The sequence below is a fragment of the Aureobasidium pullulans genome, assembly GCF_000721785.1.
Source record: "Aureobasidium pullulans EXF-150 unplaced genomic scaffold scaffold_15, whole genome shotgun sequence".
Classification (NCBI taxonomy): domain Eukaryota; kingdom Fungi; phylum Ascomycota; class Dothideomycetes; order Dothideales; family Saccotheciaceae; genus Aureobasidium; species Aureobasidium pullulans.
Window position 1 is genome coordinate 346,361 of NW_021941035.1, and position 24,330 is coordinate 370,690.

The following is a 24,330-nucleotide window of genomic DNA, read 5'->3' on the forward strand; positions in this document are numbered from 1 at the left end:
TATAGTTACGACACCAATGGCAGCAAAGTCAACAGAGAGCAGCAGCAGCAACAAGCGGCATTGGCATGACGCACGAGGGCAGCGGACGGCGGACGCAGGGTTTCTTGGGATTCTTGGGTCGGCGTTCGGCGGCGTCTTAGGCCGGTCGGTTGCTGTGCCGAAAGCGTGGGTAAACAAAATAACATGGCAGAGCAAGCTTGACGCTTGACGCTCGACGCTTCTCTCTTCGCCAGAGGGAGACACGACCAGCCTTTTACCAGCATCATACACGCAGCAGATATTAAACATGTCTGTCCACGCGGAGCCTCCGCCTTCTATAGTCTCGGAACCGCACGGGATCAACTATGCCACCGCCAACCAACTGGGCAAAGGCGGCTTCGCCATTTGCTTCAAGGCCGAACGACTCGAACGCGACCAGCCCACCGGACATCTGGTCGCTCTGAAGATTGTCAAGTCCAGGATGGAGCCCGCGAAGCTGGCGCAAAAGGTGCGCCCCCGTGGACTTCACCGTCCAACCTGTCTCCTTCTCCTTCTGACTTCTGACCTCTTCCCTCTAGTTCATCACCGAGCTGCAAATTCATTCCAAGTTGTCCCACCCTAACATCGTAGCCTTCCACCGCGCATTCTCTTTTGGCGAGAGCACCTACGTCGTCCTGGAACTATGCTCTAGCGGTTCGCTTGCCGACATGCTAAAGCGTCGCAAAAACATCACTATGCCCGAAATCCGTCGCTTCATCATCCAAGTCTCTGGCGCCGTCAAATATCTGCATGCGCGCAACATTGTCCACCGCGACCTCAAGACCGGAAATCTGTTTCTCGATGAGAGGATGAACATCAAGGTCGGCGACTTTGGCCTTGCCGCCTTGCTCGTCAGCGGAAAAGACATGGATGCCAAGCGCCGGACCACCATGTGTGGGACTCCCAATTATCTGGCCCCTGAGATCCTAGAAAAGGGAAAAGGTCACAGCGAAAAGGTTGATCTGTGGGCTATCGGCATCATCGCGTAAGTCATGCTTGCCCTCATTACTCACCCGGTGGCTAACACGGGTAGATACACTCTCGCTGTTGGAAGAGCTCCCTTCCACGCATCATCCAAGGAAGAAATTTACAAGAAACTGAAAGCAGGCGACTACTCATGGCCTGAGTTGTCTTCAATCACAAACGAAATCTCTGCAGACCTACGGGACCTGGTTTCTTCTCTACTGGTCTCTGAAGAGCTTCGCCCGTGTCCGGACCAGATTGTTTCGCATCCCTTCTTCAAGATTGCCTTTGTTCCGAGACAAATGAGTCGCGCTCAAGTCAGCAAAGTTCCCTCATGGCCCAACGTACAGCCACCGAGTCCAGAAGTGCTACAAAGAGGTTACAGCGAATCCTGGTGGCATGTCTGCAAAGAATCTGGAGTTGGCGAGTATGCGCCAGGAAAGTGTTTCCAGCTGAACGCGGGCAAGAAAATACGCAGCATCGTCAGAGACATTGAGAGAGAGGTCGCTGCAGGCCGTCAGCCCGTGATTCCGATCCCGTCAGACACGGTTTATACGTCACCAAATTGCAACAGTATCGACGCCTTCCAGCCCAGGAACGCATTATCAGAAATCGCAGAGGAACGCGAGCCTGACACAAGGCAACTCAAGGAGATATCGCACAACGAGGTTCAGGCAAAGGAAAGCAGCTCGGACGAAACCAAGAAGAAGAAAGACGCTGAGTTAATGCCACCTCCACCACCGCGTGTCAGGCGAGCAGGCCCGATTCGAAAGACGCGCGCCATCCCAGATGACAAGGAAGAATCTGCACCCGAGTCGACTCGCCAGTCCTCTCGTCTGAACACTCTCAGCCAAACTAACCCTTTGAGTCAGACAGCATTTAGCGGCACAAACTTCCTTCCCTCATCTTCGCAGCCTCAGAGCGGCGAAATCATACCAGTCTCAAAGCGCAGTGTGGATGCGAGTTTAGCACGACGCCCAAGAGCACCACGGAAGAACTTGTCCGACCGTGAAATCCCAGCTTTGGCGGACGCAATACGTGACGACTTGGAAATTGCTCCGAAAACATTGGCAACCAGAAGCTCACGATCAAGGTCGAAACAACCCAGCCAAGAAGTCGTCGAGATTTTTGATGAGCAGGAGAATATAGCCAGACCGGTCCTTCCGCCTCCTCCAGCCATGGCTGCAAAACTCCCTGTACCAAGGAGAAAAATGCTAGAGTCTACTTCAGCCTTCCCTGGATCTGACCCAACCGCAGTTCTGCAGCGTTTGAGCACATTCCGTGACAATCTGGCCGCTGCCTTGAAGAGGAAGCATCTAGCACCTTCCAGACGTGTTCCACAACAACCATCAAAACCACTTCCTTTCGTAAGCCGATGGGTGGATTACAGCAAGAAGCATGGAGTTGGATATGTCTTGGACGATGGCACAGTAGGATGTGTCATCAATGGTTCCGCGGCAAGCGGCACCCCTGTAACCCATGTGGCAGTCAAGAATGGAGAACGCTGGCTCGCTCGCATAGGAAAGCGTTTTGAGCATTTGGAACGCGTTCCATTCAGGATATTTGAAGACCATGGTTCCAACGGTTTGGAAAGGCTTGATCTTGCAACAAGAGACGAGAAGACGAGGGAACGACTTCGAATGCTCCGAGTGTTGTGGGTGAAGTTTGGCCGATACATGAGCCAGACACTCAATGCAACCGAGACGGCAGACTGTGCAGACGACGAATCAGATGCGGAGTCGGACTTGCTCTTTGTTCGATTCTATCAGAGATCAGGCAACGTCGGCATCTGGGGTTTCTCGGACGGCTGTGTACAGGTATGTTTGAAGCGTGATGATACTGCTAAAGAAGATGCTTACGCAAGATACAGCTTCACTTCCCTGATCACACGAAATTCGTTCTGTCTGCCGATGGTTTGCACACATCTGCAACGCTTGTGCCCGTAGAAGGAGTACGTGCAATAGAAGAGAAGCACGACTTACCAACAAAATTGCTCAGAGACCGCCAAACTTTGGTACATTCTATTCATGCACTGCTGTATGGCTCTCAGCCGGGGCGTGGGCAGAAGCTTTTTGCGGACATGGTGCAAGCCAACATGGTTGAAGAGAAGATGCTGCTCTTACTTCAAGTACTTGACCAGTGGATAGAAGGCGGCGGTCTCGGCTGTACTGGTGTCGGAGAAGAACGTCTGCAGTGGCAAGGTTCCTGGGTCAATGAGCACGCACGCAAGATTGACTGGGTAACGGTGGGGAGGCTTGGAGGTGACGAGGTAAGGTCGTAACGATGGGGGCCTTGTTGATTTTCTGTTTCGTTTCTTTAATACCACTTTGGTGCGGATAGCGAGGCGTTTTGAGGAGGCTGGGCTTTGGCAGGACAGTTTTGATTCGTTTCTTGTTGGATACCTATGATCGCAGCCATGAATTTTTGTCTAGCAATGCATAAGAGGCGAATGACTATTTCGGGATTTCAGTAAGAATGTTTCCAGAATGCAGGTGCCTAAAGAAACGTCAAGACTTGGAAAAAGTGTACTGCTGTATGGCTTAGCATTGGGACATTGCGCGTACAAATACGGCGTACGGCTGGGGTTAGTAAGCCGGTAACAAGCACATGGCGTTTCTTAAGCAGCATCTCGCGGCAGCGTCGTGGGCTGAGAGAGCTGCATAAGAAAGTGTGTCTGTTCGCTAGCGGCTCGTCGATCCTCTCGGCACCGGTCGGCGCGCCATGACGCATCGTGGCTGGTGCTCGTTCCGTGGACGTGGAGCAACTTGGGCTTCGATGGCAGTGGCCTCCAATCTTAGCCAGATTACAACCAATTCTTGAACACGACCGTCTTGTGTCGCTTCCGCTCATATTCTTTGCTTGGATACCGCCATCGTCCAGCATACTCACAGCGTTGGCTCACCCGACACGAGCTACGACTGCCCTCCATCATTAGATCAGGCCCACTATGGTGAGCGGTTCCCGGCTGCATCGTCACGCTGCGCCAATTCACTGACTGTACCTCGCAGGCCGTAACCAAACGTGCCGGAAGAAAGAAGGATGCCGCCGCCGCACAACCAGGAGCCTCGGGCGGAAAGCCTCAAGTCAGAAAGGCGGCCTTCGAATCGACAAAGAAGAAGGAGGTCGGAGTCTCGGATCTCACCCTCATCAGCAAGATCTCCAATGAAGCCATCAACGAGAACTTGAAGAAGCGATTCGAAAATGGCGAGATTTACGTATGCGCGCCTCGACATCGGACATGCTCGATCAGACGCTGATAGTGATTCTGTGCAGACGTACATCGGCCACGTGCTGGTGTCGGTGAATCCATTCAGAGACCGTAAGAAGCCCCCCATGCTACCTGGTTTTCTAGAGTGCTGACCCGCCTGCTCCAGTGGGTATCTATACCGATAAGGTGCTCGATAGCTACAAGGGAAAGAACAGATTAGAAGTGCGTGCCCCCAGTCATGGTATCGGTACGGTGCTGATTACCTATAGGTCGCTCCTCACGTCTTCGCCATCGCCGAGTCCTCCTACTACAACATGAACGCGTACAAAGAGAACCAATGTATCATCATCTCAGGAGAGTCCGGAGCCGGAAAGACTGAAGCGGCTAAGCGTATCATGCAATACATCGCCAACGTGTCTGGCGGCAGCAACTCATCTATCCAAGAGACCAAAGACATGGTTTTGGCCACAAATCCACTGCTCGAGTCGTTCGGAAACGCAAAAACGCTGCGCAATAACAACTCTTCACGATTTGGAAAATACCTCGAGATTCAATTCAACGCTCAAGGCGAGCCTGTCGGAGCCAATATCACCAACTATCTACTGGAAAAGTCAAGAGTCGTTGGGCAAATTATGAACGAGAGAAACTTTCACATCTTCTACCAGTTCACCAAGGCGTGTTCGGAGAACTACAGACAAACCTTTGGCATTCAGCAACCTCAGTCTTACGTCTACACCAGCGCGTCCAAGTGCTACGATGTTCAAGGGATTGATGACCATGCCGAATTCCAGGACACGTTAAACTCCATGAAGGTTATTGGTCTGTCCCAGGCTGAGCAAGACGACATCTTCCGCATGCTTGCTGCAATTCTTTGGCTCGGAAACTGTACCTTCGGAGAGGACGACCAAGGAAATGCTGCGATCGCTGACCAGTCTGTGGTTGACTTTGTTGCTTATCTTCTGGAGGTTGATTCGGCTCACGTCAACAAGGCCTTGACAATCAGAGTCATGGAGACCAGTCGTGGTGGTAGAAGAGGATCAGTCTACGATGTGCCTCTCAACCCGGCGCAAGCCACCTCTGTTCGAGACGCGTTGGCCAAGGCCATTTATTACAATTTGTTCGACTGGATCGTCCAAAGAGTCAACCAGTCGCTGCGCGCAAAGGGTGCCATCTCTCACTCAGTTGGTATTCTTGACATCTACGGATTCGAGATCTTCGAGCGCAACAGTTTTGAACAACTGTGTATCAACTACGTCAACGAGAAGTTGCAACAGATTTTCATCCAACTGACTCTCAAGGCCGAGCAAGAAGAGTATGAGCGCGAGCAAATTACCTGGACTCCTATCAAATACTTCGACAACAAGGTTGTGTGTGAACTGATCGAAGAGAAGAGACCTCCTGGTGTATTCGCAGCCTTGAACGATGCTTGTGCGACTGCCCATGCTGATCCCGCAGCTGCGGACGGCACATTTGTGCAGCGATTGAACGCTTTATCCTCAAACCCCAACTTCCAGCCGAGACAAGGTCAGTTCGTCATCAAGCATTATGCTGGTGATGTCGCATACGCTGTCGAGGGAATGACGGACAAGAACAAGGATCAGCTGTTGAAGGACATCCTCAACCTCTGTGGGCAGAGCTCGAACAATTTCGTTCACACTCTCTTCCCTAACCAAGTTGACCAAGATAACAAGCGCAGACCGCCCACCGCTGGCGACAGAATCAAGGCTTCTGCCAATGACCTGGTTTCGACCTTAATGAAAGCATCGCCGTCCTATATTCGTACAATCAAGCCCAACGAAAACAAGTCGCCTACCGAGTACAACACTGGAAACGTCATGCATCAGATCAAATATCTCGGTCTCCAAGAAAACGTTCGAATTCGACGTGCTGGTTTTGCCTACAGACAGACATTCGACAAGTTCGTGGAACGCTTCTACCTTCTCTCGCCAAAGACAAGTTACGCAGGAGATTACACTTGGACAGGAGATGCCAAATCTGGTGTTAAGCAGATTCTCAAAGATAGCAGTATCCCTGTCGAAGAGTATCAGATGGGTGTTACAAAGGCCTTCATCAAAACTCCGGAAACTCTGTTCGCGCTCGAGACCATGCGTGATAGATACTGGCACAACATGGCCATCAGAATCCAGCGAGCCTGGCGCAATTATCTGCGCTACAGGATAGAATGTGCAACACGTATTCAGCGATTCTGGAGGCGTAAGACCGGTGGAATGGAATTCATCCAACTGCGCGATCAAGGCCACCAAGTACTTGCTGGTCGCAAGGAGCGTAGACGTTACTCTCTTATCGGCTACAGAAGATTCATGGGAGACTACCTCGGCATTGGGAACAACGGTGGATCTGGTGAGATGATAAGAAGTTCGATCCATCTCCCCAGTTCCGATCAGGTACTCTTCTCTTGTCGCTGCGAGCTGCTTGTATCCAAGCTTGGTCGCTCTAGCAAGCCAGAGCCACGATTCCTCATCTTGACCAACAAAAACGTATACCTTGTCAAGCAAGCCATCGTCAACAAGCAACTACAAATCATGGCCGAGCGTACCATCGCCATTGGTGCCATCAAGTTTGTCAGTGCCTCTACGCTGAAGGACGATTGGTTCTCGATTGGTGCTGGATCTGCTCAAGAGCCTGACCCTCTGGTAAACTGCATCTTCAAAACCGAATTCTTCACTATGTTGAAGCAGGCATCGCGCGGCACTGTGGATGTCCGTATCGCTGAGACAATCAGTTACAACAAGAAGCCGGGTAAACTTGCAACAGTCAAGGTTATCAAGGACCAGACCGTTGCTCGTGATGACCTCTACAAGAGTGGTACTGTTCATACAGGACCAGGTGAACCTCCCAACTCTGTGTCGAAGCCGACTCCTAAGGCCAAGTCTATTCCTGGTAAACCTATCACTAGCGGTAAGCTTCTGAGGCCTGGAGGTCCTGGTGGTCAACCTTCGAAACTTGCAGCTCGTCCGGTACCTCAATCTCGACCAGTGCCACAAGCTCGACCTCTACCAAGTGGGAACCAGAACCAAGGATTGCCAGCAGGATTACCAACGTCGACAGTATCGACGCCGGCGGCTGCTGCCGCGGCTGTACAAGCAGCATTGCAACCGATGCAACAAAAGCCAGTTCCCGCGCCAGTCGCAGCACTCAACGGGTCTGGACATGCACGTACTCCGTCCGCAGGCTCTGCACGCGCTCCTCCTCCACCCCCGCCACCCGCTGTCGCCGCGCCGCCTAAAGACCCACAGTTCAAAGCCATGTACGATTTTGCTGGACAAACGAGCGGTGAACTGAGTCTCACTAAGGACGAGATCATTCTGGTAACACAAAAGGAAAACAATGGTATGTCTCAAATATCTATCCTTCAGAAGGAAGCTAATGTATAATCAGGTTGGTGGCTCGCGAAACGAATGGATGGTTCTGCATCAGGGTGGGCACCGTCAGCATATCTGGAAGAAGTGGTAGCTAAGCCAGCACCTCCACCTCCGCCGCCGGTCCAGGCGCGGTCAATGCCACCAGCACCACCAAAAGCCAACGGCGCCGTAACCGGAAAGAAGATGCCGCCCCCTCCACCAGCGAAGCGACCAGCGGGTCGCAAACCAGCCCCTCCTGCGCCAGGAGGTAGTGGCAGCGGTACAGACAGCGGCACATCTACACCACCAGCAGGCGGCTTGGCGGGAGGATTGGCAGAAGCATTGAGAGCGAGATCAAAGGCAATGAGACAAAACGACGAGGAGGATTGGTAGACGTCGAGTGAGCGTGTTTGATGGTCGTAAATTGGTAGTTACAAGAAGATACATTCTATTATACAACCCAAAGAGCAATCACTTTCTGGGGGCAGCGGAGGGCTTGCGCGCAGCAGCCTCGGAAGGCAAGAGACTACCAATCTTTCTAAGAAGCTTTGTCGAGTCCTTGTTGAGATATGTCGAATTGCGCGAGATGGTGCGGGCGATCTCGTTCAAAACCTTGTTCTTATGCGGCGCGGCCTCGAGGTCGGGGTATGCGCCACGGACAAACTTGTCGAAGATAACATTCTGGCTGGTGGAAGGGATGGCGGAGAATTCAAAGCCCCCCTTCTTGATTGTTGCGAGAACATCAGCCTTTTCCTGCTCGTCCTTGAAAGAGACAAGCTCTCCCTTGATCATGCGTTTGGCAATGTCGGGGGCGTAACGGAATTCGTCTTGTGTGGCTTCGGCGACAATCTTGATGCGGTCCTCGAGCACACCGGCAAAGTTTCCAGCAGCTATGGTGGCACCTCCCTGCCCAAGCTTGAGATACTCATCGCGAGTGACGGTTTCGGGTTCGAAAGGTACAGCTGTGACGTCTTGCTTGTCGAATTGCTCGAGAATGGTGAGCTCGTTGGCTGTCGAATCACCCATAGGATCGCGACCCAGTTCGTCGTTGGCGTCTACGTCCTCGTCTTCGTCTTCGACCAACTCTTCATTTCCCTCGGCGTCTTCGAGCACGACTTCTCCACCGTCATTGGGGTCCGAGACGGCACCTGAGGGCGAATGCTCAGATCTCATCTCTCTGGGGGCTCGACCGGCGCGGACTGGACGACCGGGACTTTGGGAGAAGGCACTCTCGCGACCCACTGGTTCGTTGGCGCCCATTTGGCCGGTTCCACCGACAGCCTCTGGGTCGACGTCTTTCGATTGCGTAGAGGGGTAACGACTGTTGTTGCCGCCGGAAACAGTGGCGGCTGTGCTGCCGCGGTTCAGCATGCGCACTTCCTCGGAGACCTGAGCGGCGCGTTGTTGCCGTGAGCGACCAGTGGCGGGTTGGTTGTGTGGTGTGGGTGTGTGTTCAGGAGCGGGGTTGGTTGCTGTGTAGAGTCAGTCACGGCGCACGATGAGCAAGAGGGCTGTATAGAGCGTACGCATCGTGTTGGAGCCTTTTTCCTGGCCTCTTTGACGATCGGCCCAATTGAGGTCGCTACGGTAGCGCACTGACTGCGAGCGCAGACTGACAGAGCATCGTGGCCTCACCGATGAGACGGCCGCCAGCGGTTGTCTTTTGAACATAACGACGGTGGTGATATGGGTGGTCAACGAAGTTCAAGATCATGTTGCTGTCGGGCTGCCTCTATCCCAAATCTTGGCCTTTGACATGGTCTGTGCGGCTGTGTATGCGGAGCCCTTTCAAGACCTCCGGACCATCAACACCGTCATTCGTCTCGCACATCTGCTCGCATCTCCCTTTCGCCTCCGTGCATCTCTCATCGTGACCCCGTCCCATCTGACTGTCTATTTCGACCTTGTTCCCATCCTCTCGATTGTCAACTCATACCATTCCCTTTGCATCACCCCATCAACACCAAAACACCGCCATCATGCTACGTAGACAACCCACCAAGATTACTCTTGTCCAGGACGATATCACTGCTTACGATGCTCATAAGCTCCAAAAGGACCAGGAGAGGAACAAACAGCAGCGTGGAAATCTGGACCCTTTTGGCAATTCCCTTTTTGATCCTGCTCTAGGCCCTCGAAAAGATACAAGGACTAAAGAACAGAGACTCGGCCTCTCAAGAAACTAGCCACCTTCTCTCTCTTTTCAACCTTCATTTCCGACATAGTCGTGCGGAATTGCTTGGCTGAGGGGTTCTCCTTGCTTGAACGGCTCTCTGGACTTGTGGAATCTTCATTCCTTTGCACGCATGGTGTAAACATACGGCTGTTGCCCATTCCACTTACTTTTTCGTTTGGGGCATGTCAAACCTGGTCTTGCTCTTTCGCTCTCGAGAGACCTTCTGCTTCTCTCACCGACCGAAAGCTATGGCGGGATTGCGATTACTCACGCTGTTGGCGTCCGTCGCTCTTTTATTGTGCTTTTTTCCTTCTTGTTCGGTGAGTAGCGCTTCTTACGGCACTGTGACTTCCGCTTATGTCACTTTCTAGGTTCATGCTCAATCAGACACCGAGGGTCCACTCCACACAACAAATCATGTAAAGCGTTACGGCTCAGGGGCTCCTTACTGGATGTCCCAAATTCCCAGACAAGGCAAAGTGGTTTACGGCACAAACTCTTCATATCCTGTATGGAGAAACGTCAAGGACTATGGTGCTAAAGGTCAGCTCAAATCGATCGTATCACGACTCGCGGATCTGATGTGACTTAGGTGATGGCGTAACCGACGACACTGATGCTATCAATAATGCGACATTTGCTGGGGGCAGATGCCAATATCCTTGCGAGTCACAGACAACTGCCCCAGCTATCGTGTACTTCCCCCCCGGTACATATGCCATCAGCCGCCCGCTGGTCATGCTTTACTACACCCAATTCATTGGTGATGCAAACAGCTTGCCTGTAATTCTAGGTCTACCCAACTTCTACGGCATCGCACTACTTGACTCCGACCCATATCTGCCATATGGGCTCAGTTGGTATGCCAACCAGGTAGGTTTTGTCATTGCATCTCCACCCCAATCCATTCACTGACGGAGAGTTACAGAACAACATGTGGCGTCAGGTCCGTAATTTCGTCTTGGACATCCGACAAATCCCCAAAGGCACGGCGCACTGTTTGCATTGGCAAGTGGCTCAGGGGACGTCATTGCAGAACATTGTTTTTGAAATGACCGAGGGCGGTGACAACAACAAGCAAATGGTCAGTTCGACCCTACTCATACTGATCCATGTCACTGACCTCCTGTAGGGTATCTTCATGGATAACGGATCGGCACTATACCTGGAAGATCTCATCTTCAACGGTGGCGGTGTTGGCTTCTTTTCCGGAAATCAGCAGTTCACTTGTCGAAATCTAACCTTCAACAATTGTCAGACCGCCATCTACCAAAACTGGAACTGGTTGTTCGCCTACAAAGACATCGTCATCAATAATGCCAAAATCGGTATAGATATGACCCAAGGTGGGGATGTCATCACTACCGGCTCGATCAGCTTGCAAGACGCGACCATGAATAATGTCGAGATTGGTGTTCTTACCACCTTCTCTGGCAACTCAACCCCTGCCTCGGCTGGAACGCTTCTCTTAGATAACGTCAACTTCGTCAATACACCTGTCGCTGTTCAGCTTTCTCCCAGCAATGCTACAATTCTTGAAGGAAACCAAAAGATCGCATCCTGGGCTCAGGGCAGAGTTTACACTGCTTACGAGTCTTCCTACGAGGAGAACAACTTGACCTGCTACGGGCCTGCAGCCAAATTCGATCGAGTACAACAACTTGTTGAGCCCCCTCCGAAATCACCATCTTTGCTGACCCCAGATGGTTCGTTCTACACGCGTTCAAGACCACAGTACGAAGGCGTTCCGGTCGAAAACTTCATATCCATCAAAACCTATGGTTGTGCTGGCGATGGTGTCACCGATGATACTGCATGCGTTCAGAGCTTCTTAAACTCAATTCGAACGGACCAGATCGCCTATATTGACTACGGCGCGTATGTGATCAGAGACACTATCAACTTTCCCATTCCGATTAAGGTCCAGGGTGAGTTATGGCCTTACTTCATGGTGGATGGCAGCGCGCCAAAGTTCAGCGATCAGAACAACCCCCAAGTCGCATTCCGTGTGGGACAGCCTGGTCAAGTCGGTGACATTGAACTTGTTGAGATTATGTTCCAAACTTTGGGCGCTGCACCAGGTGCAATTCTGATGGAATGGAACCTTGCGCAATCATCTCCAGGATCTGCCGGTAAGTCCTTGGATTCGTTCCGCTGGTTATGCTCTACTGACTATCGTGTGTGTAGCAATGTTCGATGTTCACTGGCGTGTCGGTGGCACAAATGGCACGAAACTGCAATCCTACAATTGTCGCAAGACACCCAACGTCCCCACCTCCCCAAAAGCTGAATGTTATGGCGCCTTCCTCCTTCTTCATCTTACAAGATCCTCGTCTATGTACATGGCTAACAACTGGGGCTGGGTCAGCGATCACGAAATGGATTTGGTAGGACTCTGGACTCGAGATCCGATAATTGCACGAGCTGACAGTTGAACCAGGCCGATCATGACCAAATCAACCTCTACAATGGTCGTGGAGTTTTGGTCGAAAGCCAGGGTCCCGTGTGGATGTTGGGCACTTCTTTCGAGCACAGCATGTTGTACAATTACCAGATCGCTTCAGCGAAGGAGATTTACATCAGTGCCATTCAGTCAGAGACTGCGTAGGTTCAGCTGTCTTTCAAATCATTGCACTTGCTAACAAGCCACAAGGTACATGCAAAACAATCCTAATGCGATCTCGCCATACCCTCCGCTGTCAAATTGGAACGACCCAACGTTCTCCGATTGTTTCACTGTCAATTGCCCTAAGACCTGGGGCCTACGCATCTTTAATAGCACATACATCTTTGCTTACGGTGCTGGAATGTACTCTTTCTTCAACAACTACGACTCTGGTTGTTTGGCTACTACGAATTGCCAGCAGAAGATGGTCAGCGTTGAACAAAGCCAAGGTATCTACCTATACGCAGTCAACACGGTGGGCTCATCGAATCTGGTTACGGTCGATCAGGTAGATCTCGTGCCTGCCATTTCGAATGCGAACGGCTTTGCGGACACAGTGGCGATTTTCGAGTATCCTTGAGGGAACCACCGTGTTGATTTTTAGGAAAGCTTTTGTAATAGTTTATTCGTGGAGTGCCTGACAGATCTGTGCCGTTGGAAATGCAATATTGTCCTTTCATTGAATTCTCCTGCATGTGCGATCTGAAATTGCCAAGACCAGCGCGATCCCAGTGGACCTTGATCTCTGTCGCGTTCGTTTCGGCGTTTCCATTCATTGAATGACACAACGTGTAATGCTCTTGTAGATAGCAAACCGATATTTCGGGAATGCTGGAGTAATTGGCGAATGCTTGGGCTTTGCCCTTGCGAGGTGCTATGGAATGTGGTCAATGGCCTCCTGTGCAGAAGGAATGTTTCTCGTCCGCCACAACAACATGCCAGGCTCTATCATGTGTAGACTCTTTGATGTAACCAGGCAAGTCTTTCTTCTCCTTTCCCACGTCTGTATTTACGTGAAGACGCATGGCGAAAATGCCGCCTACGGCATCACGATCCAGAATGGGGGTTCTGCCTCTCTTTGCTCTCTTCTCCTCCGCTCTAGCTCAGAGTATACCAGGTGCAAGCTACTTCACTGGTGGTGGTGTCCCTGGCTCTGGAGCATACCAGCTGGTTGATGACTACCAGCCCAGTGTGTTTTTCAGCAAATTCAATTATTACAATGTGGGTTACCTCTAAGATCACAGCGAAGATCAATGCTCATCTTTCGTAGTCTTACGATCCTACCTATGGTCATGTCCAGTAAGTTCTACCACCATCCATCTACAAAGTAGTGTCTAATTCGTATCTCCAGATACGTAAATGAGACCGTCGCCAACAGAAATGGCTACACGACAACAGATGACGACAGCATCACGATCAGCGTCGACACCACGAACAAATGGCCGAGAGGTGGCCCTGGAAGACCCGCCGTTAGACTCATCAGTGACAACACCTACACTCATGGCCTCTTCATTCTGGACCTCAATCATATGCCCTTTGGTTGTGGAACATGGCCAGCTTTCTGGCTTCTTGGACCGGACTGGCCACGCAATGGTGAAATAGGTGAGTGTGATTCTCTGAGCCCTCTTGAATCCCGGCTAAGTATCGTTAGATATCATTGAGGGTGTACACACCAGTACTACGAACACCATATCCATGCACACAGACTCGAATTGTACAATCGCTGGGTCAGGACAGACCGGGTTGTTCACAAGCTCCAACTGCGATCATGCGGCGAACGACAACTCTGGATGTGGGAGTGTGGCAAACAACACTGCTACTCCTAACAACTATGGTAAAGCACTTAGTGACAATAACGGCGGTGTTTACATTACCGAATGGACTTCAGCATATGTTCGTGTTTGGTTCTTCCCTCGCAACAATATACCTTCAAGTGTCACAAGCGGTTCTCCTAACATTACTCAATTCGGATTACCCATGGCAAATTTCCAAGGCTCTTGCAACATTGATTCCCATTTCGCCAATCACAGCATCATCATCAATACTGATTTCTGTGGTGCTTGGGCCGGGTTCACGTATTCGAACTACAAAGAATGTCCATTGACGACTGGCTTGAATGGCTATGATTCTTGTGTCGACTATGTTGGCAATAACCCACAGGCTTTCTTGGACGCCTATTGGGAAATTAATTCGCTCAAAGTCTATCAGCTACCGGTCAACGTGGATTCGTCTACTGTTCGTACCAGCACGGCGCCACTGACATCCTCTTCGCCTATCAGTGCCAGTAATAGTATCATCAATCCTGGCATGGGTCAATCCACATCTTCTCTACCTCTTTCTGTACCCTACAGCGGACCACTTTCTTCTGCTTCTTCTACAAGCTCGTCCTCGGCCACTGCCTCGGCTACCCCAATCATATGCCCATTGTACGGCAACAGACCTTGGACGGACTATAAAGGAGTATCATATACTATCAGCTGCGGATCTGACTTCACTGCCCAAAGTCTGAACCAGGACGGGCAGACAGTTGACAGCTTTGAAGCTTGTATCGAGCTTTGTGATGGAGTTGATGGTTGCAGTGGAGTCTCCCATCTTGGAGGCAATGGAGCTGGAACTTGTGTACTGAAGACAGGCACCGGCGATCTTGTCTACGATGGTCATACTTTTGCTGCGGTGGCGATCTCAGGCAGATCCAGCGGCTCCTCGACAACATTGTCTACGACGTCGACAGGCTCTATACCATCCACACCACCCAAGACTGCCACACTTCGCCCTACTGCTCAGCCATCGACTTGCCCAGAAGCCAATAACGCCGTGTACGTCGACGAGAATGTCATCAACTACAACGTGTATTGCTCTGCAGATACTGAAATTGGCTCCTTCAATTCTACCGATATCCATGGCGGCGGTTTCACGGCTTGCTTCACCATTTGCGATGTTACGCCGGATTGTGTCGGATTCACCTTTGTCGGTGCGTCATCGGGCACTTGTTATTTCAAGAACCAATTCGGTGGAACTTTGTCGGCTCCTTCCAACTTCGTTGTCGCTTTTCTCGCTCAGGGTCAAACTTCAGGTAGCTCATCCTTGGCTCCTAAAACTTCATCGGTGGTTCTTTCGAGTGTTGCATCCGTTCCCTCTCCTTATAGCAGCACGATCTCCATTTCAACACGCAGTAGTGTATTGTCTGTCGGAAGCTCGCTTGTCAGCTCGAGTCTCCTTGCTAGCACGACGAGTGTTTCGTCATCTCCGTCATCGTCTCTGGCAACATCACTGTCTTCTTCGCGGTCATTTGCATCCTCTTCAATACGGGCCTCGTCTTCACGGCCACTGGAGTCTTTGACATCTTCGTCTTCTACCTTGCAGTCGTCGGCGTCTCTGACATCCTTGACCTCTTCATCAATTCCATCATCAGCATCCAGCTCGCAGTGGACGACTTCTTCCGCGATTCCTCAAATCGTCTACTATGTCGCCCCACCGTGTCCTTCGACCGCAGACAACATCTGCAACTCCGATACACCAACGACGTGTTCGAACGCTCGAGGGGCAAATTTCAATGTTGGATGCGGAAACTCCTACACTGGAACGACGATCGACAGCAACAATGGGATTAACAGATTCCGCATCATGAAGCGTGTTACCGAGCCTTCGTACACAGATTGTCTTGATCTTTGTGACGACACGGATGGGTGTGTGGGAGTCAACTACAAAGGTGATGAGTGTACTCTGTTCAGTCAAATCACTGGCACTATCTCTGACCCAGAAAACATCGCCGCCACACTCTTACCGCCAGTACCAGTCACTTCGACGGAAGCTGCTACATCGACACCGACTGCCTCTGCTCTTCCAACTTCCAGCTCTGCCTCCGCATCACTGCCATCGATGTCTGTGACTTCCTCAAGCGTGACGTCTAGCACTTCGTCCACAGCGATTCCGTCTGCTTCTAGCCTGACGTGTCCTGCATCTGCTGGGCAGAATGCAACAGATTCGAACGGAACAAATTATACCATAGCTTGTGGCTTCAGCGTTCAGGGAGGCGATCTTGCTAGTCCGTTCCGTGCTGTCTCTGTCTTAGACTGCTTACCAAGTTGCGATATTACGGCCGGCTGTATTGGTGTGGCCTACGACACGTCATCGTCCTTGTGTCAGTTGAAGTCAACCTTCAGCGGCACTCGGGTACCCAATGCAAACTTCATCATCGCGGTACGGGCAGGCGCGACTGATCCTGGTATTTCGTCCTTATCAGGTGCAACAAGCTCTTCCACAACATCGGTTCTTAGTTCCTCGAGTATCATCGCCAGTAGCACTGCTCCTGTTACAATCACGACCTGTGAGTTATCGAACTTATTTGCAAGCTCTCTCGTTCTTACTGACTGTCTTCCAGCTTACTCTGCAAGTGCAACTGTCACTGTTTTCAGTACATACATTACGACTGGAGTTCCTCCCAGCGGCAGTATTGCAACTGGCAGCGAAAGCACAGGATCGGGCTCTTTGTGTTTCACTTGTTTCTTGACGCCTACTGTGATAACGGGTGGTGGCAGCTTGGAGTCTCCTCCAGTAAAGACCGGTACTGGCCGTGGGAGTGTATGCTCTGCCCCAGCATCTGGCTCCGTTGGAACCACAACGGTCTTCACCACGGAAACAGTCACTGCTTGCCCCACTCCAGGCATGTGTCCGCCAGAAGGCTTCGGCTGGTACGGTACATTGTTTGGTTCCAACTTCAGCAGTTTCAGTGTCGCTCCTCAAAGCTCTTTTGTCTCGAGTTCTTTCACCTCCATAAGTGGAAGTATAGGACCTGTCGCAAGCGCGGGATCAAGCATTCCTCCTTCTACCACAAAATTCGGCCCGTCTAGCGCTGTACCAAGTGGTGGGGCTTCAGCAACTCCGATTTGTCCTGGCTCAAACGGTAAGCTTTTCACTGACAGCCTGGGTCAAGTCTATGAGATCGGGTGTGAAAGATATGTCACCGACCAGACAGTGTCGACAACGAATGTGAGCTCCCTCGCGTCATGCATTGATGCCTGCGACATGTACAATCTCATGAGTTTCAACGCCCCCAGCTCCTGTCTAGGTGTTTCATTCTTCACGACCCTCAGTATGGATAACTGCGAGCTGAAGAATGGTTTCACTAACGTGACTACACCTGGAGTTGATTCTGCACGCCTCCTCTCGAGATCTGTTGGCTCGGGCAACGGCACATCAGGTACCGGCGGATCTGGAGGCAATGGCGACTATGGCTCTGGATCGGCAGTTGGCACCTTCACAGCGACAGCTACCAGCCCCGCCGGCTCTGGGGCTGGAAATGGTTCTGGAGGAACCGGAAATGGCTCTGGAAGTGGATCAGGTGGAACAGGCTCTGGTGGGTCTGGTGGTTCTGGAGGCACTGGAAATGGTTCTGGAAATGGACCGAACACTTTACCAGGAACCCAGCCAAACACGTTACCGGGCACTGGTCCAGGAACAGGCCCAGGAACAGGCCTAGGAACAGGCCCAGGAACAGGCCTAGGAACAGGCCCAGGAACAGGCCTAGGAACAGGCCCAGGAACAGGCCCAGGAACGGGTCCAGGAACGGGTCCAGGAACGGGGCCGGGGTCTACTGTTTACGGGGTTTCGACTGCTGTATCGACGTTTGTTTCGAACGGACAGACTGTCGTTTCGACATACGGCGTCAGCACAGCCATCAGCGTGGTTTATCAGCCCACTACTCAAACAGTGACCACGACCAGTATCTCCATCTCGGTTTCGGTCTCCGAGCGCACGATAGTCAGCACCGCTCCAGGTGAAACTGTCTCAGTAGGTGGAGGCACGGGAGGTGGAGGAAATGGTGGTGTGGTTACCATCACAGCAGGAGGTGGTAACTACATCACTGTTACGCAAGTGGTCACGAGCTATGCGCAACCAACGAAGAGCAGTTCATCTTTCACCTGTAGGACGTACGCCACGAACTACCTCAATGGTATGCATGGGAGGAAGTTGGCGAAAAGAAGAAGCGTGTTTGACAAGCATGGTATGGGCTCCGGCCCTCTGGCACCAATGCCGGGAGCAGTACCATGAGGTATTGTTCTTGGACGATGATAGCGAGATAGCTTGGGTATGTAGGAACTCTCTTTGGTATGATTTCTGTTTAATGCAAATGTGCAATTCTCCATGTCAAATAGCATCGATGATCCCCTGATTGGTTGCATTACACAGTTTCATCCTCATAAGTATACTTACATGAGATACCACGTGGCTGCGAAGCGACTGGCCGAACGCTGTTCAAGTCTAGGCTCGTGTTGTGTCGAGACCAGGGTCATCCCATTAGCACATCTCTCGGGCAACCTCAAGTCAAAAAGTCGACCAATATGAGTTGATCCATCAATATCGATTAGGTTCCATCATCATCCGGAAGTTACTTAACCGCACTGCTGCCTACTCCAGTCACACAATCCGCTCTGCTGCCTAGAATTTCCCCACGCCCACAATCGTCCCACCTACATAAACCCATCTCCCCATCTCCAATAACTGATTTCTTTTTCTTCCATCCCAGTGCAAGGGCTTTATCTGCATCAGTGAGGACCCAGTCCGAGACCAGATTATTGCTAGTTGAAAATTAAATTTTTGACTGCTTCTATCGGCCTTCGCGAGAAGGAAGATAGGGAATTTTTGGAACAAAATTACGATGCAAGAAGCGGTGGCTTTTCGTTGATCGCTTGGTTTCTTTTGTGACCGAAGTTTGAAGAAGAGTGGTAGAGGTTAAAGAAGATTTGGAGAATAGGAGAAGGTGGGTGGGTTGTGGAATTGTTGCGATGTGTATTGAGAATTTACCACCACTTCTCACAGAGCACTTTTCGCTTGTCCACACCTTCTCTTGTGCTCAAGTACTCGACAAACTGGTCGGTCATGGCAGGCGGGCCGCAGATGTAGGCAACAGTGTTCTGTCTGACACTTCGGTCTTCTCCGATCGCTGCCTCCAAGTCATCCTTTTCTATCCTTCCCAATTTGACATGTTCAGGCAACCCTTTAGCATGGTCGATGTCCGATCGCGACGCTGATGTGAGGAACAAGTCCAGCTCTATGTTGGTATCCGCTTGCTTCTTGATCAAGTCCATTATTCTTGTTAGGAACAGAATACGTGAAGCTTCGATCGGACCCTTCTCGACCTTGCTTCCATACACGAACCTGATCTTCTTTGGTCTTTGTGGTAGACTCATCAAGTGTGCGAAAATCGAGATCAACGGGTTGATGCCTACACCGCCTGCTATCAAGACAACTTGCTCGATACCATCGACGTCTATACCTGGTGGTGGCCATACAAAGCTACCTCCAGTACGCACAATGATTTGCTCATTGATGATCTCAGACTCAGGCTTCCAGAGCCATTGCGCTGGAGGGTTGGTAGATTTCTGGATTGCAAGTTCGAAGTAGGCTTGTCGTTGAGGTGTGGGCTGGCCTTGGTCCGTAGGTGTAGATGTTATGGTAAAGCCACCCGCTTTGGAGAGAGAGGGTATGAAGACATCTAGCCACTGTCCTGGTTGGAACTTTACTTGATATATGTCGTCAGTCGAATTATTCATCAACTTGCATCGAGAATGGATCAAGAAAGTGGACCTACCTTCAGAGCGTGACCAGGCTTCATTGCGCTCAATCGGATCAGACGAATTGTGTCGTTAACAGCATCGATTCGAGATACAGTCACGGGTTCCAGACGTGCCTCTCGTGGCTCTTGAGCGGTACGTTCTTCATGGCTTAGAGATGAACGAACGGTGGCCATGCTGCGGATGACGGAAGGGCAAGAGCGGAGAGGGGAGCAGGGTGCACGAGATGTAAGAAGCTTGTGGAACATAGCAACTGTTTTCTGGGTTCTTTCAGGTTCTCGACAACACTGATGTTTGCCAATTGAACACAGATGGAAGGAGCTGTCATCGGCTATCATACCCAGATCGGGCATGACGTCGCATCCATTCGGCAAGAACACCCCGCTCACCTTCGGCGTCTGAACATGGCTGCCTGGACGCGATTGATACAAAGACTCAACTTGAAGAGCATGTGTATTCATCTGTAGAATATCACAAAAGCATAACGGATTAGAAGATGGCTACTCCACTAGCGACCCTAGGGGTCATCTCGATCGGAGAGATGGGTCTGGGAATAGCCAAACTACTCAAAGCAAATGGCTATCGCGTTGTCACCAACATTAGTGATCGGAGGCATGTTCTCCTTCACGCGTTCAGGCTGACAATTCAATCTGACATGAAAACACAGTCAAGCCACACATGCTCGAGCGGAATCAGCATCGCTCGACCTGGTATCGTCGGATGAAGAACTAGCATCGACCTCGGATTACATCCTCTCTATCGTGCCTCCACGAGATGCTATAGCAACGGCAGAACGTATCATGAAAGTCAGCACGAGTGCCTCTTTCGCCAAACGAGAAATTCCGTTATACTTCCTAGACCTCAATGCTGTCGCCCCAAAATCAGTCAGAGGTATAGCCGAGCTCTTCAAGCCGGCTGGCAACAATATTCGTTTCCTCGATGGAGCCATCATCGGCAGTCCACCAAGTCTGAAGGACGATCATACTGACCCGAACACTGTGGAAGCCTGGAAGAGACCTAGCATACCCATGTCTGGACCGCATGTACTCGCAGATGCAGAGCGAAGTGGTGCTCATCTTGCCAACGTACTTAATTCTCAACACATCTCCGAACAGATAGGCTCAGCATCAGGACTAAAGATGAGTTTTGCAGCTGTGACGAAAGGTTTCACCGCGCTTGCCATCCAGTCATTCACCACAGCCTCTCGACTTGGTGTCCTCCCAGAACTGCAGCAGCATCTGCAAACGTACATGCCGAAAACTTACGAGATGGCCAACGCTTCAGTGCCTGTGATGCCTCCCAAAGCATATCGCTGGGTCAGAGAAATGGAGGAGATCGGTGCGACACTTGCGGAAGATGGCGGCTTCGAGGAGAATGAAGCAATCTTTGGAGGAATTGCAAGAACATACGACTTGGTTGCCCATGGAACAGATTTGGGAAAGGAAAAGACCGGTGAGAGGAACAGAGGAAAGACCGTCGAAGATATGGCTACTCTGATGAGTGAGGGTATCGATAGAAGGAAGCAGAAGATGGATTAGACACAGTATGGGACGACCCAGAGGTGTATAGAACGCATGATAGACAATTGATAGAAAGCACAAATCTCGGAATCATGGCTGCAGCGGCTTTAAAGATCCTCAAGAGAAAGAGGAAGCAGCTCCGGAAGTGACAGAATTAAGCTTTTACACGCCGAACCAATCAGAAGTGACCCCACCGGCGTTAAGAGTCTCGACCCTCCGAGTACTTTTTTCGGTCGCACCTGCCGGCCGGGTTGATGACCTTCTTTGAAACCACCCAAGTTATGGGATGTTACGAACATTTACACAATTCATGACAGGCAATATGGCCAAGAGAGTGCCCATCCCTAAGAATGGAGTCGACTACAGAGGCAAGGTGGTCCTCGCACCCATGGTACGCAGCGGCGAATGTCCGTCGCGACTGATGGCGCTGAAATATGGCGCTGATCTTGTATGGGGTATGGCCATGCCATTTCACTTGAACAGGAGCACGGTATACTTATTGCGACATTCAGGTCCCGAGACCATCGACAAGGCGCTTATTGGCACCACTCGCCGCGTCAACACCGTCACGAATACCATAGACTTCACCCGCATCTCCTCTAACGGCTCGAAGAACCCAGACGTGAACCCCTCGCAACGCGAAAGCATCATCTACCGCCTATACCCTTCCCGTGAAGGCCGTCAACTCATCCACCAGATCGGCACTTCGGATCCAGAAAGAGCGGTCGCGGCCTCGAAACTGATCGCCCCGGACGTAGCAGGCATCGATGTCAACGCAGGATGTCCCAAACCATTCAGCACACTTGGAGGCATGGGAGCTGCTCTGCTCAAGACACCCGACAAGTTGGTCGCGATCCTTGAAGCGCTGGTCAAAGAAGTCGGAACCCCGTTCGAGATTGGTATTAGTGTGAAGATCCGCATCTTGGAGAACCCTGAGGATACGGCTGCTCTGGTGCGCAGATTGGTCGCTACTGGAATTACTGGTCTGACAGTACATTGTCGCACAACACCCATGCGACCACGCGAAAGCGCCATTCGCGATCAATTGCGCATGGTCGGTGAAATCTGCCACGAAGCCGGTGTTGCATGCTTGATGAACGGCGACGTGACAAGCAGAGACGAAGCACTAAAGTTGGCAGAGGAATACGGTGTCGACGGTGCTATGATCGCAACAGCTGCCGAGGCGAACCCCTCATGCTTCCGTGCTGAGAAGGACGGTGGTCTGGCACCCTGGGACCAAGTTGTCAAGGAATACATCAGAACTGCTCTCGAGGTCGAAAACAGATGGGGCAACACGAAATATCTCCTCGGCCAGATGATCCCCGGCAGAGCAAAGCAATATCGCCCCATGAACCAAGCAAAGAGCTACACCGACATCGTCGAGATCATGGGATATGAGGAAGAATTTGTCACTCTGACCCGCGAGGTGGACGAGAAACTCGAGATCAGTTTCGGCAAGAAAGAGACAAGATCTGAGAGAAAGCAAAGAGCCAATCAAACCAAGAAAGGGAAGAAACAGGAAGCAAAGGAGGCAGAGGACAAGCAGTCGTTGAAGCGTAAAGCAGACGATGCCGAACTCAGTCCACCCCCTGATGCCAAGCGTCAAGCAGATGATGCTGAGCTCAACATGCCGCTGGATGTTTCACGATCAGAGGCCCCTGGATCGGTGACCACTGAGCAAGTCCTCGCAGTATAGACACACACACACACTAGAAACTAACGATACAAGACTGGTTATGAATCGTCAAAGGCATTACATGCATTAACATCATTAATCGTAAGGGAGCGTAAGGGTATAATGCTAGCAAGAAAGAAAAACGCCTTAGCCATCCCGAGATCCATCGCTGCCTAGATGCAGCTTATTCTTCAAGCGATCTGTGATACTGCTCTGCCGCCTGGCCTCTTCTTCTTTTTTCGCCTGTGCCTCGAGTATTTCTCGCTCTTTCTGTGCACTCTTGCTTTTGTCTTTTTCCGCTTCTTCGCGTTGGCGGGCTTCTTCAGGGTGTATCATGTCCTTTATGCGCTGCTCGCCTTTCTTGACGTTGCGTTTGGCACCGAGATATCCTTCTAGACCGACGAGTACAGCATATGATCTCGATATACTGACGCGAGACATGTCGGCTCCAGCATCCTTGAGGCTATGCACAAAGCCCCGGAAGCTTTTAGCTGGAGGCGCGTAGTGTCCTGACAAGGGGCTCAGCCTTCGCAATTGCCCTCGTTTGATGCGAATTAATCCTGCTGACAAGATCCGAGCTCCTTTGAGGAATGAAGAGTGTTGAAACGCTCCAGACTGTTTTATGCCAATGTAGAGACGGAATGAGGTATCTGCCACAAAGATCCAGGTATTCTTCTTTGTAGTTTTGCTAGAGGAGCTGTTAGCAATCGAAAAGCGTGGACTAGTGCGTCCGTTACGATCAGAAGACTGAACGACGTTGGATCCGAAGACCACTTACCGGAGTAGATCATTCATGATGGTATTGGCCGAGAGATGCTTAAGCTTGCTGAGGCCTTTCGCGTCATGCAGTTCTTGATTCACATAGCGGGATGCATCTTCGCCACTGCCTACGCTGATGTCGGAGTCGCTGTCTGAGTCACTCGATGATGCCGCGAGTTCCTGACGGCCGCTAGTGTTGCGCCATGTCGGTGTAGTATCGTCATCGATTGGGACGATTCCTTCCATGCTGTCCTTCCATTCGGGAGATGTGGATATGCGTTCGCCGTTCTTTGCCCAGCACAATAGGCCTTCGTCGTCGATCTTGACCAAATATTTCTGGCGCTCTTCGCGTGACAGATACCGTACTCTTTCTTCGTCCAGTCGTGTCCTCGGACGTTCCGGAAGGTCGACATCTTTGCCTTGTCCAAAATCCAGCCAGTAGAAGAAGTTTTCCTTTGTATCGCTGTCTTGCCAGACCTTGTGGTACTTTCGAAGCGAAGACCCATATCGGTGTTTTTGATCGACCTATAGGCATGTAAGCCGAAGCACAATACAAGCCAGCAAAAATGTTCTCACCATCTCGAGAAAGTATTCAATGCCCATAGTCCTTGCCATCTTTTCTCTCTCGG

General features: G+C 51.2%; 7 protein-coding genes across 7 annotated transcripts; 5 read left to right on the forward strand and 2 right to left on the reverse strand.

The window, feature by feature from the left end:
• Positions 1 to 286: 286 nt before the first annotated feature.
• On the forward strand, positions 287 to 7,944 carry M438DRAFT_337277 (uncharacterized protein; the record flags this gene model as incomplete). The annotated part of the gene is made up of 9 exons (XM_029903978.1): positions 287 to 487; positions 558 to 1,003; positions 1,052 to 2,798; positions 2,852 to 3,250; positions 3,990 to 4,196; positions 4,255 to 4,300; positions 4,356 to 4,411; positions 4,459 to 7,540; positions 7,589 to 7,944. 9 exons carry the CDS (start codon positions 287 to 289, stop codon positions 7,942 to 7,944), a joined length of 6,540 nt encoding a protein of 2,179 aa, XP_029758428.1.
• M438DRAFT_347510 (uncharacterized protein) lies at positions 7,683 to 8,742 on the reverse strand. The gene has a single exon (XM_029905925.1). The coding sequence runs from the start codon at positions 8,722 to 8,724 to the stop codon at positions 8,023 to 8,025; it is 702 nt and encodes a 233-aa protein (XP_029758429.1). The 5' UTR covers positions 8,725 to 8,742; the 3' UTR covers positions 7,683 to 8,022.
• Positions 8,743 to 9,975: 1,233 nt separating this feature from the next.
• Positions 9,976 to 12,753, forward strand: M438DRAFT_357287 (glycoside hydrolase family 55 protein; the record flags this gene model as incomplete). The annotated part of the gene is made up of 8 exons (XM_029907157.1): positions 9,976 to 10,047; positions 10,099 to 10,270; positions 10,320 to 10,600; positions 10,656 to 10,811; positions 10,860 to 11,859; positions 11,915 to 12,114; positions 12,168 to 12,331; positions 12,381 to 12,753. The coding sequence occupies 8 exons, from the start codon at positions 9,976 to 9,978 to the stop codon at positions 12,751 to 12,753; spliced, it is 2,418 nt and encodes an 805-aa protein (XP_029758430.1).
• A 479-nt stretch (positions 12,754 to 13,232) lies between these two features.
• Positions 13,233 to 14,461, forward strand: M438DRAFT_376260 (uncharacterized protein; the record flags this gene model as incomplete). The annotated part of the gene is made up of 5 exons (XM_029908647.1): positions 13,233 to 13,366; positions 13,525 to 13,775; positions 13,816 to 14,106; positions 14,167 to 14,372; positions 14,420 to 14,461. The coding sequence occupies 5 exons, from the start codon at positions 13,233 to 13,235 to the stop codon at positions 14,459 to 14,461; spliced, it is 924 nt and encodes a 307-aa protein (XP_029758431.1).
• Positions 14,462 to 18,512: 4,051 nt separating this feature from the next.
• On the reverse strand, positions 18,513 to 20,152 carry M438DRAFT_347513 (uncharacterized protein). Its single transcript, XM_029905926.1, has one exon. It carries the CDS (start codon positions 19,724 to 19,726, stop codon positions 18,974 to 18,976), a length of 753 nt encoding a protein of 250 aa, XP_029758432.1. The 5' UTR covers positions 19,727 to 20,152; the 3' UTR covers positions 18,513 to 18,973.
• On the forward strand, positions 19,790 to 21,419 carry M438DRAFT_347515 (6-phosphogluconate dehydrogenase C-terminal domain-like protein). Its single transcript, XM_029905927.1, has 2 exons — positions 19,790 to 20,359; positions 20,415 to 21,419. Exons 1-2 carry the CDS (start codon positions 20,244 to 20,246, stop codon positions 21,283 to 21,285), a joined length of 987 nt encoding a protein of 328 aa, XP_029758433.1. The 5' UTR covers positions 19,790 to 20,243; the 3' UTR covers positions 21,286 to 21,419.
• A 170-nt stretch (positions 21,420 to 21,589) lies between these two features.
• M438DRAFT_278137 (FMN-linked oxidoreductase) lies at positions 21,590 to 22,963 on the forward strand (the record flags this gene model as incomplete). The annotated part of the gene is made up of 2 exons (XM_029900981.1): positions 21,590 to 21,722; positions 21,780 to 22,963. 2 exons carry the CDS (start codon positions 21,590 to 21,592, stop codon positions 22,961 to 22,963), a joined length of 1,317 nt encoding a protein of 438 aa, XP_029758434.1.
• Positions 22,964 to 24,330: the final 1,367 nt, after the last annotated feature.

What these genes read in the sequence shown, in the direction of transcription:
- M438DRAFT_347510 (XM_029905925.1), bottom strand. Translation starts at nt 8,724, where the DNA reads ATGAGATCTGAGCATTCGCCCTCAGGTGCCGTCTCGGACCCCAATGAC.
- M438DRAFT_347513 (XM_029905926.1), bottom strand. Translation starts at nt 19,726, where the DNA reads ATGAATAATTCGACTGACGACATATATCAAGTAAAGTTCCAACCAGGA.
- M438DRAFT_347515 (XM_029905927.1), top strand. Translation starts at nt 20,244, where the DNA reads ATGGCTACTCCACTAGCGACCCTAGGGGTCATCTCGATCGGAGAGATG. An exon ending in ACCAACATTAGTGATCGGAG is followed by an intron (nt 20,360 to 20,414) that starts GCATGTTCTCCT and finishes ATGAAAACACAG; the next exon opens with TCAAGCCACACATGCTCGAG.